The sequence below is a fragment of the Carassius gibelio genome, chromosome A24 (genome assembly GCF_023724105.1).
Source record: "Carassius gibelio isolate Cgi1373 ecotype wild population from Czech Republic chromosome A24, carGib1.2-hapl.c, whole genome shotgun sequence".
NCBI lineage: Eukaryota > Metazoa > Chordata > Actinopteri > Cypriniformes > Cyprinidae > Carassius > Carassius gibelio.
The window spans coordinates 3,115,931-3,133,208 of NC_068394.1; the positions used below are offsets into that span (position 1 = coordinate 3,115,931).

At 33.4% G+C, this 17,278-nt stretch overlaps 2 protein-coding genes across 3 annotated transcripts; one reads left to right on the forward strand and one right to left on the reverse strand.

Moving 5' to 3' along the window:
• Positions 1–5: 5 nt before the first annotated feature.
• On the reverse strand, positions 6–9,489 carry LOC127945929 (progranulin). Its single transcript, XM_052542127.1, has 14 exons — positions 9,334–9,489; positions 8,896–8,974; positions 8,211–8,354; positions 6,610–6,732; positions 6,418–6,516; positions 6,120–6,270; positions 5,507–5,542; positions 5,277–5,368; positions 5,004–5,142; positions 4,760–4,860; positions 3,177–3,419; positions 2,746–2,994; positions 1,645–1,887; positions 6–767 (listed from the first exon to the last, which is right to left on the reverse strand). Exons 2-14 carry the CDS (start codon positions 8,896–8,898, stop codon positions 654–656), a joined length of 1,737 nt encoding a protein of 578 aa, XP_052398087.1. The 5' UTR covers positions 8,899–8,974; positions 9,334–9,489; the 3' UTR covers positions 6–653.
• A 485-nt stretch (positions 9,490–9,974) lies between these two features.
• si:ch211-40k21.9 (THAP domain-containing protein) lies at positions 9,975–14,192 on the forward strand. 2 transcript variants are annotated; one of them, XR_008150982.1, is made up of 4 exons: positions 9,975–10,107; positions 10,832–11,520; positions 12,344–12,412; positions 13,564–14,192. XR_008150982.1 is itself a non-coding variant. In XM_052542163.1 (3 exons), the coding sequence occupies exons 1-3, from the start codon at positions 10,043–10,045 to the stop codon at positions 12,355–12,357; spliced, it is 768 nt and encodes a 255-aa protein (XP_052398123.1). In that variant the 5' UTR covers positions 9,975–10,042; the 3' UTR covers positions 12,358–14,192. The 2 variants fall into 2 exon arrangements, 1 of the variants encoding a protein (XP_052398123.1); XM_052542163.1 differs by having other exon boundaries at positions 12,344–14,192.
• The last annotated feature ends 3,086 nt before the right edge of the window (positions 14,193–17,278 follow it).

Here is a 17,278-nt window from a genome sequence, read left to right on the forward strand (position 1 = left end):
GGTCATCTATTTCAAAAGTATTTAATTTCAGTGTTTTTTCTGGCATAATTAACCAAAAAACAACAACAAATCCACTTCAGCAATTAACAGGAAAAAAAGAATAAATCAACTCTCATTCTGTCACAAGGAAATCAATAACTAGATTCACTTCACCCTTCGGTAAATAATTAAATGAGATAAAAATAGACGTAACACTAAAGCAACTATGTTGAGAATGACACTTGAATTTGAATACAAATGCTTTCAATGATTTTTTTAAAAATGCACACAGACACCTTCAATATATATTTCATATAGAAAAAAAGCAAATAATTGTCTGACACTCTCGATATCTTTAACAACACAAAACTCCAGCCTTTAATATGAATTACTAGGATTTGAAATATGCCCTGGTTTCCTTTCAACAAAACGGGTTTAAATCAGAAACTAAAGTCTCTCAGTGTATCCTGCTCAAATATAAGGCTCTGCGTGTTTTTATTGTAATGAAAGCTAAATACAAAAAACACTAGATGCATAGTCTCTTGTCTGAAGACGGCATCTTAAAACAATGCTTTATGCAACACGTAGCGTGTCGAAGCGCTCACGTGTGTGTGTGGAGAGATGTATATTTGTGTAATGGACATGTGGTTCAGTGTCAGTCTGTGGTTTTTCACTTAAAGTGAATTCTCCCACCACATGGATGTGGATGCTTTAGTGCAGCCTTGGACTTCTGGGTCACATCTGTATCCCACAGGGCAACAGTGCTTCATGTCTTCACAGCATACTGCCTACAAAAACAATCAGCTTAGTGTTTGCATGTTTTAGTGAAGATTGCCATCAGTAGTAATGATTTCTCTTTATGAATGTATGCAATATTCTGTAAACACATAACAAATAATGTCAAACTCAATGAACACGTGATAAATTACATAAATTTCAGTAAACATACTAAAAATATAAATAACAAAATAAATAAATAGGTATGTTTTAGAAAACAAAGAAATGTAAAAATAAAAAAGCAATACATAAATAAATGAGCACGCTCAATGCAAAATATTTTTTGTAAACATTTAAATTTACTTTTAATTTCTTAACACCGTAAACGAATAGAAAAACAGATAATTCAATAAAATAAATTAACGGGTCACACTTTATACAAATAAATAAACATACTAAAAATATAAATAATTAATAAAATAAATAAATAAATAGGTATGTTTTAGAAAACAAAGAAATGTAAAAATAAAAAAGCAATACATAAATAAATGAGCACGCTCAATGCAAAATATTTTTTGTAAACATTTAAATTTACTTTTAATTTCTTAACTCCGTAAACGAATAGAAAACAGATAATTAAATAAAATAAATTAATGGGTCACACTTTATACAAATAAATAATCATTAAACCAAATGTTATTTGAGTAAACAAAACAACTTAAAAAAAAAAAAAAAAAAAATTATAAAAATTATAAAAAAAATATATATATATATATATATATATATATATATAAAAATGAACATACATAAAATGTTAAATCATTTAAGTACACAAATAAATAACTAAAACAAATTAACAGTGATAGTGATGTTTCCTTTGGCAAGCACCATTAATAATATCAGAAACAATTATCATTTGATTTCATGATCAGCCAGGTTTTTTGTTACCTCTTTATACGGACAGCAGGCCCATGTGGAGTCTGATCGTCTACAGCAGCTCTGTGTCTTTAAGCAGCGTGTCGACGCGTCACACAGCACCTCCTCTTCTGAACTTCTGAACCCCTCCACGACCCTGGCCTCTTGTTTTGTGTACCAGGGGATCTCATGGTAGGCTTTAGTGCAGGTTGTTTTCTTCTCATTGCACTTGTAGCCCCTAGGACAGCAGTGATCTCCATCCTCACAACACACCGCCTTAAGAGACGAAACAACAGTGTCAGAAATGTTTTCATTATGGAATACTATATATACTAAATATCATTGCACTTTTGGTTAGATGCTAACTGCATTTCATTAGCTCTGTACTTGTACTCTGCATAATGACAAAATTGAATCTAATCCAATCTATATACACGGTCTACTATTGTTTTGCATGTAAAACAGTACTCAATAGGCAAAAAAACAAAAAAAAATCCAATTGGCAGTATGCTACATTATATTGCATGCTGAATTCAGCAGTTATCATCTTGGTTAAAATGCAAAAGTAAAAATACACTGTCCAAGTGAACAAATAAAAATAAATAAAACAACAAAATAACCAACTATAACAAATACCTAAATAAAAAAATAAAAACAATTTAAATAACTAAAACTAAAATCACTATAAAATAACTAAATTAAAACAAACATACCTAAATGTAATTAACTCATACTATTCCATTAAATAAATAACTAATAACTATAAAATGATTTAAATATCTACATTTAAAAAAAACAAATAAAACAATTAAATTACATAACTAATAACAATAACTGTAAAATAAATAAAACTAATGAAAAAAAACACTATAAAATAAATGAAACAGCTAAACAAAAAAAAGAGAATAAATAAAATAAATCATTAAAAAAGAATTTAAATATCTAAACACATATTTTTAAAATAACAAATAACTAAATAAAATTCAATTTCATAAATAAACCAAATAATTAATCACAATATAACAAATAAAACCAAATAAAATCTAGAACGGAGTTGACTCATTTGAGAGCATTTGTGCCATTTACATTGTATCAAACGGTTTAATATTATCCTCTAATGTTTGCATGTCTGACCTTTGGCAGCGGACAGCAGCCCCACTTGCCGAGGTTCTTCATAAAGCAGCATGTATCGTCTTTTGGACAGCTGGTTTTATTGTCACACATGTGTCTGTCCACTGGAGTATGATCTTCAGACTGCTTCAGCGCAGACTGTTTCCTGAACCAGGGCATGCTGGGAAGGCCAGGACGTACACAGGTTTTTTGAGTCGAGTCACACTTGCAACCCTGCGGACAGCAATGCTCCTGATCGGCACAGCACACGGCCTGCAATATTCAATCATCCACATAGGAATATAGAAGCGTTGAATAAACTTAAGAAATTTGGAGTTCAAACCAACCATAGCCAAGTCAGCAAACAAAAAGCATTCATATACATTTTTCTGAACCAAAAAAAAAAAAAAAGCATACAGTGCTTTATCCTGTCTGAACCCTAAATGTGTTTGTACCTGTGGCATAGGACAGCAGGCCCATGACCCTGAGGTTAGTCTACAGCAGGTTGTCCCAGCTGGACACAGTGATGTCTCGTCACAGTTTTGGTTCTGTGATGGCAGGGTCACTGCGGCAGTCTTCTTCACCAAGGGCACAGAAAAACGGGGACCCTGATCGCTGGAACTGTCACAAGTGCTGGCGGCCAGATTACACACAGTATCATGAGGACAACAATGGAGATGGTCCTCACAACACACTGCCTAGAAATTACAATAAAAGAAATAATTAATGTATAATAAATGAATAAGATATAATAAATATGAAATAAATAAATGAAAAAACGATATGCATAAAATTTTTTTACTCGTGTACGTTTTACAATAAAATATTAATTCAATTTCTTTACTTGTAGGGAAGCACGATATATATATTGGCCACCATATCAGTTTAGGCCGATAAATGCTCAACTTCCTGTTATCGGTATCAGCCGGATTTAAAAAATTTGGCCGATATCTTAAAGGTGATAAATGACAAACAATGCATCTTATTTATAAGTAAGACTTTTATGATGAAATTTGGTAATGGGAGAGTAAAACTATCTTTAAAATGCACACTGTTCAAACTAGACTGCTTGTTGAAGTGTTTGGGATATGGCTTTAAAAAAAAAAAAAAAAAATATGTATGTATATATATATATATATATATATATATATATATATATATATATATATATATATATATATATATATAATTAAACATGTAAAATGTAACAAAACTAACATTATATATAAGATATGTATTTTACTGAACATTTATTTTACAAATAAATATAAACAAATGACTATAAAACATATAAAAATAAATAAATAAATAAAATACATATATTTATAAAACTTAAAAACCTAAATCCAAAATTAGTCATGTAAAAATAAATGATAAAGATATACAAAAGATTAAACTAAAACCTAAGAAATATAAAATACAAAAATAACCGTGGTTTTATAAACCAAATATAAAAAAAGAATAAAAATTAAATGAAAATATAAAATTAAATATAAAATATATACAATAACATTTACATTTATTCATTTAGCAGACGCTTTTATCCAAAGCGACTAACAGATGAAGACAGTGGAAGCAATCAAAAACAACTAAAAGAGCAATGATATATAAGTGCTATAACAAGTCTCAATTAGGTTAACACAGTACAGGTAGCATGGGATTTTAAATAATATAATAAATAAAAAGAAAAGAGATAGAATTAAAAAAAAGAATAGAGCAAGCTAGTTAGAGGTCTTTACACATACACACATATATATAATTGCATAATAAATGAAAAAAAAAATAGAATACAAGGTAGTTAGATTTTTTAAGAATAGAATTAGAATATTGAGTGATAAAGTTAGAGGGTCAAATAAAGATGGAAGAGATGTGTTTTAAGCCGATTATTGAAGATGGCTAAGGACTCAGCTGCTAATTAGATATAATATAAATTTTTTTTTTTACATTTTTAAACAAATAATACATTTATATAATTGTTTTATTAGAGTTTTTCCAATTGCCCTGTATACGTTCAAATTAGGCAAAGAAAATGTATTACTTGTGGCAGAGGGCAGCATCCCCATTTTCCAGATGACATTCTGCAGCAAGTAGAACCATCAGGACATGAAGCCGTGTCGTCACATTTCTGATTGGATGAAGCTATTGGAAAGGTATCCAAGATATTGGAAATATATTCTATATTGAACCAAGAAACTTGAAATTTCAAGAAATTTCATGATGGATCAACCACACATGCGAAGTCAAATACTTTTAACTGCAGATAAAAATAAATGGATGTGTACCTTTCTGATTCAGGGAGGTGGCTGGGATCTTAGTGGCCATTTTTACCGTGACGCCATTGGCTGACACACACATACTATGGACAAGGTCACAAGTCGTGTCCTCTGGGCAGCAGTGCAAATGATCCGAACAACACACAGCCTACAGTAAAGAACACATTTATTCTTGTAAACTCAGTGTGTTAAATGCATGCAAACCACAGGGTGACCATAAAATACAACTTAGAAAACCTACAGAAAAATTATTTACTATACATGTAGACAAAAGTGAAGCACCTTTGGCAATGGGCAGCAACTGTAACTTCCATTCTCTAGTTTACAGCACGTTGTATCATCCGGACATGTGGAAACCTTATCTGGACAAATCGCTGAACACATAAACACACACAGAATCCAGAGGTGTCAGTTTCAACAAAGACAACTTGATGAATAATGTAAATAGAAATAAATAATAATTAAAATAGGGCGTATGGACCAAAACAACTGCAGGTGTCAGAAAGTCTTACCATTTCTAATATCACTGGAGTCTGGAGCTGGAACAACTGCAATATCATAATAACATCATAATCAGCTGGTGTGAAAATGACAAGCAAATAAAAGCAGTGATATTCTATTCTAAGAACTTCAAGTCATTTTATGAAAGATTGTACCTACAGCTAATAAATGCACAACTTTTAAAAAGGTTGGGATTAGTAAGATGATGAAAGAAATTAATACTATTCAATTCAGCAAGAATGCATTCAATTGATCCAAAGAGATAGTAATGACGTTATAAAAGATTTCTTTCAAATAAATGCTGTTCTTTTGAACTTTCTATTCATCAAAGCATCCTGAAAATAAAAACGGTCACAGTTTCCCCAAAAATATGAAGCATTTTAACACTGATAATAATCAGAAATGTTTCTCAAGCAGAAAATCATCATATTAGAATGATTTCGGAAGATCATGTGACACTGAAGGCTGGAGTAATGATGCTGAAAATTCCGTTTTAATGACAGAAAAAAAAAACCTTACTGACCCCAAACTTTTGAACAAGAGTGTATTATGTTTATAACAGCATTAAGTTGGCCATAATGCAATTTAATGCTAATGAAATGTAAAACTGAGAAACTGTCAGACCTGCTGTCCTCTCTGATGGTTTCCTGCGGCGAGCAGCGAACTTCCTCCAGAGTGGGGAGGATCCGTATGTTGCCGAAACACACATTGAATGCTCAAGGTCACATTGAGTTCCTTGAGGGCAGCAGTGTCTCTTATCTTCACAGCACACGGCCTAAACACACACACAAAGAGAGAGAAAGACAGTTGTTCCAGGGCTGCGTTTCCCAAAAGCATCATAAGCCTAAATTGATCATCTTCAGCTTATGATGCTTTGGGAAATGCATCCCTGAATAGAAATATTGTCGAACAGGTGATATACATTTTTCATAGGACAGCAGCCCCAGCTCCCATCAGGCATCTGGCAGCACGTGGTGTCATCAGGACACTCAGACTCCTGATCTGGACAAATTACGGCTTGCTAAAAATAAAAATAAAATAGAGAGATTATTTCAATGCTGGATAGTTACTTAAGTCTTATCTGGATTTGTGGCTGTGCAGGGATGCGTGTTACCGGCTTTGTGGTGACTTTTTCCACCCAGTCTAAAATGTGTGTCTTGTTCACACACTTGGAGTGTACCAGGTCACAGAGAGTGCCCTGATAACAGCAATGCAGATGATCGGAGCAGCATTCTGCCTACAAACACACATACAAAACAAGAGTCATTTGATATGAATGTGCACATTGTTTACTGTGAATAGCTCACCCAAAAATGAAAATTTACTCACCCTCAGACCAACCAAGATGTAAATGAGTTTGTTTCTTCATGGGAACAGATTTGGAGAAATTTAGCACGTCATCACTTGCTTACCAAAAGGATGCCCAGCAGTGAGTGAATGGGTGCCGTCAGAATGAGAGTCTAAGCAGCTGATAAAAACATCAAGGGAAAACACACCACTCCAGTCCAGCAATTAACATCTTGTGAAGTGAAAGAAACACTTGTGTTTGTAAGAAACAAATCCATCATTAAGATGTTTTAACTTTAAACTGTCGCTTCTTGGTAAAATATGAGTCCATAATCCATAATACCACTTCTTTCAGTGAAAAAGTCCATCCCCTATTCTGTTTACTTCTGATATTAAAATTCCCCCACATATTTGTTTTGAATACTTTTCCACTGGAGAAAGCAATATTATGAACAGAGGACTCATATTCTAGCCAGAGGCAACAGTCTGAAGTTAAAATTTTCGAAATGATGGATTAGTTTCTAACAGCTTTTTACTTCACAAGATGTTAACTGATGGACTGAAGTGGTGTGGATTATTGTGATGTTTTTTTTCCAGCTGTTTGGACTCGCATTCTGACGGCACCCATTCACTGCAGAGCATCCATTAAAGTGACAGAATGCAAAATTCCTCCAGATCTGTATGGCCTGAAGACTAATATATTTTGACTAAATTAAATTTTTTGGTAGAACTACTCTTTACCCAGAATAGTTCACACTGGAAAAATAATAATAATAATAATAATCCCAAAATTAAACTGAACAAAATTTTTTGATTCAAGTAACTTTTGTGTTCAGAAAGAAAAAGTCATATATGGCCAAACTATTTGGCTGAAATATCCCTTTAATAAAGCACATATTAAATAAAGTCACAAAAGGAACGGAGTAAATCATTACCATTAAATGGTACGATTTTTGTCAAAATATTAACTGAACTTTTATTTAGCAAGGACGCATTATACTGATCAAAAGTGACTGCAAAAGAGATTTCAAATAAATGCTGTTTTGTAACTTTCTACTCATTAAAGAATCCTGAATATACGTATCAGGGTTTCCACAAAAATATTAAGCAACACAACTGTTTTCAACATTGACAATAATAAAAAAAAAATTTCTTGAGCTGCAAATCAGCATATTAGAATGATTTCTGAAGAATCATGTGACACTGAAGAATGAAGCTGAAAATTAAACTTTAAATCACAGGAATAAATTACTGTACTTAACGTCTATTAAAATAGAAAATAGATATTTTAAATATTAACATTTCACAATTTAACTGTATTTTTGATCAAATAAATGCAGCCTTGTTGAGCAGAAGATAACTTTTTTTTTTTTTTATCTTCCCGACCGCAAACTTTTGAACAGTAGTGTAAATATGAAAAACACATACGTTGGGTAGCGGACAGCAGCCGTATCGTCCTGACGGAGTTTGACAGCAGGTGTTTCCATCTTCACACATCCCTCCATCAGGACAAATCAGAGCACCACACACATTCAGACACACACATAATAACACTACGACACAAGCACGCACCTGAAAAACAAGAAATGGGTGTGAACCAAACACCATTTGATTGGGTTTACATGACACAGATTTCATTATCATCTTTATCAAAAGATAACGAGTGCCAGAAAAAAAATGCTTGCATAATAGCACAAAGCTCAAGGCTGATTAGTTACAACAGTTTGCAAACACTTTAAATATACAATATAAGTTATGATACATAAAGGTCACTGAGGAATGTCTGGTCGAATGTAGTGAAAACTGAAATTCCATTCCATTTGAAAATCGACAGACAAAAGTGGATTGCAACATCTGAACAAGAGTTTCTTTAAGACGTACATTTCCCAAATGATTGATTTATTGAGCAATGCAACAATGCAGACAATCTCGAGACAATCTCGTGACATATCGAGGTCAAGCCTGGTTGATGAACAATTGCTTCAGCACACTTTAGACTTCCTGAAAACTACTGTGCCAACACAGTTTGATTTCATATAATGTTTTTAAAAAAACACTTTATGTAATAATTAGATTACTTTTTGGAATAATTAGATTATTACACACTACTCACCATTGTTTTAAGATTGCTGGTCCACAAAACTTATGCTCTTTAAATTTTCAGATGCAAACCCATGCAAGATTTTCATGCGCTGTAACACAAAGCATTGAAGAGCATAAATAAAATCACATTATTGATAAGATTAATCACTTCTAATCACTTTATGTCATCGATTAACAAAAAAGGCAACTCTGTTTGATCGTATTTGTTTTTACATGTATGAAAACTGACATATTGTATAATGTGTAAAGCCTGTCTTTGAAAAGAAGTAAGCATGTTTTGTTTTATCGATGACTGAAACTGTTATCATTTTAAATGTAACGTAACGTTGTTTCTCATTGTTTCCGACGGAAGCGAGTGAGCGACCGGAATAAACCCTAAACAAAGACTTTTTTTATTAAATAAAACTGAATACAGACATAGTATAAAGTATAAAGAGAAAGCACTTACCTTGTTTTCACGAGGCCAGTGAAGATGTTAAAAATATATCCGCTGAAGTGGATATATAACGCTGTTCTCTGCTGAGTTTTACTTTATTTGTCTTTCACAATTCTCACGTGACCCGAGCATGTCATATGACTCTCCGTGAGTCAGGCTGCTTGTTTGTTTTTCATTATTAGGCAAAAAAACTAGTTTACGTTATGAAAAAAATACATAAAAAATGCAAACATGTACTATTAACAATAATATAAAATAAAATAAAATATTTCTATTTAAGTGCGTTTTTTTTATGGTTTGGAGTCTACCACTTAATTTAACGTACGTTTAACTTCTCCATTAATTTTAATAAACCCTGGCGGTCTGATTTTTGCTGGTTTAGAGAGCTTAACCATTGAAAGACCATTAAAAAAAATATAAAAAGTTACTAATAGCCTGTCTGTTATTAGGACCCTTATGTGGAAAAAGCTTTGCAGTGCGCCATCGTCTGAAGATTATATTTATGACTGATAATTATTATTACTAATTAATTATAGTAAAATTATTATCCGTTTTCACTCATTTCATATAACGGTAAAATCGTGAGAAATAGATGAATGTGTGTCTCATGACAAACTACCGGTAGGTGGCAGTAACGCGCCGTTAACGTTTGCGCGCCGCCGCTAAACCAAAGACAGAAGTGTTGTTGTTGTTAAGATGTGTCAGTGTTTTGACATTTAACATGTCGTGTGCAGCTGTGAATTGTACAAATCGGCATTCACCAGGATCTAGTACAAGTTTTCATCGGTCGGTTGGTTATTGGATATATTCAATCTTTTAATTTAATCGTCCAGTCACATTATTACATTTGCATTTACATTCAGTCAGTTATTATTTACGTAACGTGCATATCATGTGCAAATATTAAGACTTATTTGTCTTTTTAACGTTTTGTCTGTGTGTTGATAGTTTTTTTAGTAGTTCCAGTTTGATCAGTGTGCAGGATTATAACTCTTAAAACCTTATAAATTAGGTTTGGATGGTAAAATAATAATTCAATCAAGTTAAAACTTTAAATAATGGTCCATTAGTTAATGTTAGTTAATTACTTTAGTTAACATGATCCAAGCAAGAACGATCCTTCTTCAGCTTTTAATAATCTTAGCTGATGTTAATTTTAACATTTACTAATGCATTATTCAAATCTAAGGTTGTGCTTGTTAACATTAGTTAATGCAGTGTGAATTAGCATAAGCTAACAACGAATGACTGTATTTTCATTACATTAACAAAGATTAATAAACACAGTAGTACTGTTCACTGTTTGTTCATGTTAATTAATAAATTAACTAACATGAACTAATGGACCATTATTCTAAAGTGTTACGTCAATCAAAATTAATTCCTTATGTTGTATGTCTTTTTTTATTTGATGTGGCCTACTTTTACTGACCAAAAAACTATGAATGAGCTTGTTTTGTTTCTAATTGACTGTCTTTCCCTCTCTCTGAAATCCATCTATTTCCCTCAGCTTCCCTTTAGGTGATAAAGATCGGCTTCAGCGGTGGCTGGTGAACATCAGACGTGATCATTTTAAGCCATCTCCATCTTCTCGCTTATGTTCCCACCACTTTAAAGATAGTTGCTTCTTCACTAACAATAAAGGTCAAGTGTGCCTTGCTAAAACAGCCGTCCCTACCATATTTTTCATCCCTGGCCCCTTTCAGAAGCATCCACGGCGCACCCAAGTCAGGCAGAGGAACCTGGAAAGTCATGAATTTCACACATACTGTCTCAAAAGGGATGACAGTAGAAATTGTGTGGAGGAGGAAGTTGTTTTGGATGAGTTTGTGAAAGAGGAAGATCCAGACATGACTGAAACTAGTGGGACTCCGGTGATGTACCCCACTGAAATATGTGTCGTTGCAGTTAGACATGATCATTGCTACAGCTCTTGGTCTTCAAACACAGCCTGTAGTTCCATAGAGGACAGCAGCTCAACCACAGACATGCAGGAGACCGAATCACCAGAGATGTTGAAGTACAATTTGAACTTAGTCCTGAGAAAGATTAAAGCATGCAGAAAAAAGATGAAACTGAAGAATGCTACGATTAGAAGGTTAAAAAAAAAACTGACTTCACTGTTTTCCATCATTTCGGAGCTGAAAGCGAAAGACCTCATTGAGACAAAACACAGGTTACCCTCAGGAAAAGCAAGTTGTAAGTATATACAGTATATAGCATTTTTTCTTTAGAATAATTTTAAATAATCAAGGACTAGGATCAGTTCATTGAGTTGGTAATATGAGAAGGACAATTTTTTTAAAACAGTTCAACATATTCTGTGTCTAGACGGGGGATCAATAAAGCAACAATGTGGATTTAATATCTGTAAATCAGTACATTTAGTCAGCACTCTATAAAGATGGCAAAGCAAGTAATTAAATATATACAGTATATATAATTTTTAACATCAGTTCCCTGAGAACGGGAACGAGACTTTGCAAGAATCATTTACTCACCCTCATGTCGTTCCAAACATGCATTACATTATTTCTTCGGTGGAACACACACACACACACAAAAAAATTAATTAAAGATTAATATCTGTTAACAACAGAATAATGTCAAGCTTCAAAAAGCACACAAAATTATCATAAAAGTCGACATGACTCATGCATTATATTCCAGTGTTTGATTTTAGTATCATCGAGAATATCATTATAATTATTTCAGTATTGTAATTTTGTTGTTTTTTTATATTTAGTAGTTATTTTTTATGTCTATATAGTTTAGTACATAGAGTATAGAAATATTTCCACGGCCGAAGTAAAATATATTTGTAAAGTGAAAATTTCACTTAACTTTTTTTGTTCACACTTTATTTTAAGGTCCAATTCTCACTATTTACTAACCATTAACTTCGACTTTTGCCTCAATTAACTCCTAATTTTCTGCTTCTTATTAGCTAATAAGGTAGTTGTTAAGTTTAGGGTATTGAATGTCAATGTAAAAATGAATGTCACCCTTTATGTCTCCGCAGCTGAAAGGATCTAAACCATGGGCTCCAGCTTAAACCGAAGGGTCAAGAGCTGTAAAATAATTCCTCCTGGTAAGAGTCTCGGACTCAAGACCACTGTATGCCTTAAGAGGAGGAGGTGGATTTGTTCTGGCAGCATCCTTCCAGTTATTTCCACTGGTCTGGGAAATGACTATGTGTTCTGGAATAAGTTGATTTGGTCAGGAGGACGTAGAGATCTCAGATGAAAAGAGATATCAGAAGAATACATAAAGGATAGCTGTTTATTTTCCTCATTTGGTTTTGGAAATGCAAGAATCCAGCATAGATGTCAGCCTGGATGGTGTTTGCATCACTTGTTTTCTGTTGAACTGTTACATGATTTGATGTTCTACTTGCAATTTTTTTTATATTGTACAATTCGTACATTTCTGAAATATTTGAGATCTTGGTTCCTCTTTTCTCAGATGGTTAAAAAAGCTTTACTCTTAGAATCACTACAGTAAAAAATTCAGCATGGAAACAAACTTCCAGTTGCAGCTATGCTGAACATTTCAATAAACGTATTTTTATTATTAATATTCAGTAAATTTGATACAGACATACAAATTGTCAAGGTTAATTTCAAAATATATCATATATTTAATATTAATTGAACTGATCCTGACACAGCTTTCAATTTGGCATCAGTTTTTTGTGTCAAACTGATTTTCTAGAGAATATGATAATACGTAATTCACAATATGATTTAACATAATGATTTATAAAGCAGGACATTCTAAAAAACATATTCATATAAATTCATATTCTAGGTCCAGATGTGGCATTAATAATGCAACCACATGGATTTAATATCTGCTCAGTAGTTTAATCAATACAATATAAAGACACTAAATGGCCATTGCCAACTTTAAGGGCCTTTCAACTGTTCTAGTGTATAAATGAGCACATGATCAGGACACATGGAGCAATCCTTTCATAAAAGAGTTTCTTTTGGCTAAACAGAAAATTAAGTAATTGTGCTCCTAAGAGAATAAAGTTAAAATCATAATATTATTTGATGTTATTTTGCACACATATTAAAAGTCAAAGTAGAAAACACAGTGGCTCATGACAGTATGCTGACAGGTTTTGTAATGGGCAGTCTGCTGGTTTTGCTCCATGGTTTTGCTCCTGGATTTAATTTGTTGTTGTCAGATGAAAACAGTCGTCTCCTCTCCGTTTTCTCCTTCTTCTTGCTCCAGTCTTCCTCTCTTCACTAAGTGCTGGATCCTGGACTCCAAACTCTGGCAGCACGGCCGCTCCAGAAGAGGCTGGTACTTCCTCTGCCTGGAGCCCTCCAAGGGCCAACAATGCAGAGATGTCATCTCTAAGAAAACAGAAACAAAAACTCTTTTAATGATACTTTTTACATGCTACTTTTTTGATAAACATCAGACGGTATGTTAGTAGTTCACTCCGGACTTATAAGTCAAGTGTTTTTGAGTCGTGTGAGTTTCAGTATGGATGCAGACCTGTGTTTGTTTTCTGAATGCCTTGGATCATGCCGAGCAGAACTTGGGTTTTCACTGCGTTCTGAATTCAGTGTTGGTACAGAGTTTAGGACATGATTCTCCTCCTCCGTTTCATTCCTCAAATTCACACACTCAAAGTGGCAGTCGTAAAGCACCAAAGGGTAATCCACTGCCATGCTATAAAAAACAGACAACTTTAATGAACAGTCACTTATTCAGTAAAGAAAATTAACGTTCCTACAGATCTGAAATGTTAATATTGGGAAAGATCAAGTTCTTGCTGGTCTAAGCAATGTACAACTTCACATGGAATCCAGAATTAGCTCTGGAAGTACTGAAATAAAACTCCCATCAAACTATTGCGGTTTCCTTGGGTTTTTCTCCACATCCAGCAGCTGATCAATGATTTCTGGTGCTTCAAGCTTCTGTCCAATATGCAACAGCAAAGCCATCATGCTGCGAACCTGGAAAAGTAAACTTATTGGTTATGTTCACTATGGGATGCTAGCTGCTGCTGATAAATGCTGCTTTGTACACTGTGTACTATTTGTTATTTTTACTTTTTAAATGGCAAAGACACCTAGCTAACTTCAATAAAATCGAGTACATCAATACTCAACAGGAAAATAATAAGGTTATTGACTACTACATACTGAAGACATCCTTTCAACAAATTTATAAACATCAACTTTTTTGACACCACTGTACACAACAATATTTGAAAATGTATTTTAATCTATTGTCACACCTACTTTCTGTAAAAAAAAATAAAATTGATTTATTAAATAGTTTTAGTTAGGAGTTCAATGCTTTTCAGGTTTTACGATTTTATTAAAGGGATAGTTCACCCAAAAATCTAAATTATGTCATTATGTCACCCTCATGTTGTTCCAAACCCGTAAGACCTCTGTTTATCTTCTGAACACAGTTTAAGATAATTTAGATTTAGTCCGAGAGCTCTCAGTCCCTCCATTGAAACTTTGTGTACGGTATACTGTCCATGTCCAGAAAGGTAAGAAAAACATCATCAAAGTAGTCCATGTGACATCAGAGGGTCAGTTAGAATTTTTTTAAGCATCGAAGATATATTTTGGTCCAAAAAGAACAAAAACTATGACTTTATTCATCATTGTCTTCTCTTCCGGGTCTGTTGTGAGATTTCAAAACACTGCAGTGTAGTGATATCCGGTTCATGAACGAATCATTCGATGTAACCGGATCTTCTTGAACCAGTTCACCAAATCAAACTGAATCGTTTTAAACGGTTTGCACTTAGCATTCTCAGTGAGCGGTGTGAAAACGGTCATTAGCAATGGCAGGAAAACCTATCGCTACACTTGCAGTGAGTTTGCCAAGCATTTGTATCTTTTTGTATATTTGTATAGTTTGTTTCTGAAAATATATTGACATAACATGAAGACATTACTGTAACATTGCTGTTTTTTATAATGTATATATATATATATATATATATATATATATATATATATATATAGACCTGCCAGACAGGCACGTGCACAGGTAGGGCTCAACCTGTGCAGAGCACATGCCCTTTTTGCCCTTACACTCCGAAGTGCCCTTTTTTTGGTGGTGTTTTTATTTTTTTTATTTTTTTTTTATCAATGCTATTGGTCACCCTTTACGTCTGTCTGTCTGTTTTACAAATATTTAGCAAATGAAAGTTCTTAAAACGAGCTTGTGTAAATCTTATTCGATCCTCAAGCTGTCAGTGAGCTGATAACTCCGCCCCCTCTATTGAATCAACTGAAGTTCCACAGCAGCCGCACAGTAGACAACAGCTGAGCTGAACAAAGTTTTGCGAAGGGTAAATAAATATCTTGTTGTTTGAATAAGTACTACTAAACACTACGTCTATAAAGGCTCATATTTTATTTATTTGATGTCTGACTGACTCACTGACTGAGACATGTGGGACGTCGCCTGAGAGAGAGGGCTAGCATTTGCCATCTAGTCATAGCCAACACTTAAATAGCCTGTGCATACAGTTGCATTTCATCTTTAATAAAATGCTATTTTGGCCAAATGCATTTTACCACAGGAAAAACTGAGCGCTCCGTCTATATAGCTACAAAAACTAATTTGTAACCTAGAAGAAAATGTAATGTGATGCCCGCAGCGGCAGGCGCCGTCGCCGTTTTAATGACGGACAGAAAAACAACAACATTTGCACACATTCGCTGGTCAAAAACGATAAATTGATAAGTAATACAACAACATATAATTTGTTTTTACCATCGGAAAATCATAACAGGTGCGCCCCCCGCTGTTTCGTACTGGAACTTACACAAAGCGACGAGTGATCCTCATCACCTGATAATAAATTTCTTTTTTGATTTATGATTGCTGATACACTTAATTTATGAACATTTCGGCTAATCATGTTATGGTATACTCTCCGCTCGTCCTCACATGTATAAAATGTTGTAAAACATTGTTTTACTACAGTAATTTAGTAGTAACAAAAAAAAATAAAAATTACAGAAGATCACTGAAATCTTTATATTTTATCATGCAGAATGTAATTCATGATTCATTCCAAGGCTTCATTTATTTGATCCAAAATACAGCAAAATCAGTAATATTGTGTAATATTTTTACAATTTTAAATAACTGTTTTCTATTTGAATATTTTAAAATGTAATTTATTTTTGTGATCAAAGCTGAATTTTCAGCATCATTACATCATTACTATTTTTTACATCATTACTATCAGTACTCTTCAGTGTAACGTGATCCTTCAGAAATGCTTTTCACTGCAACTGTACTTTTCACTATTTTTATTTATTTTTTCATTGCTGGCTTATTTTAGGGAAAGTGTAGTGAATAAGAGACCTTCAAGAGACCAACATCCCTGGTCCACCACAGTATCAAATTTTTGCCAGATACATGGCTCACAGAAGGTTGCTGTTGTATTAGGTTTAAAGAAGCCCTTAAAACCCTGTTTATCTATATTATCTAATTATCTAATATTATTATTATGGTCGTTATTAATCGTGAATAAATCTAAAGCTTTTGAGACTATTATTTTGTGTTATTGAATTTGTCATGAAGATGTGACCATTTCTTCCTTTTATGCAGGCTTACTAAATACTCTTGATATAAAAGGGGGGGGGGTGCCCTTTTTCAGTTTCAGCACATGCCCCTCAAAAGGTCTGTGCACGGCCCTGCTGCCAGACGAAACACTGCATTGTTTGTTGTGATTTTTTCATTCATAACCTGAATGCAAAAATATGTATGAAGTGATTTAGATTGAGTAGTTTAACTTTTTAACGATTTTGGAACTTTTTATGGACTTTGTTGTCAGTATACAATTTCTTTATTTCTAGTTATTTTAGTAACCACTACAGACAAGATGATAATAACCTTGTAAAACAGAAATAGCTATAAATTAAAAGTTATTTTTGTATTTTGTCAAATAAAATCT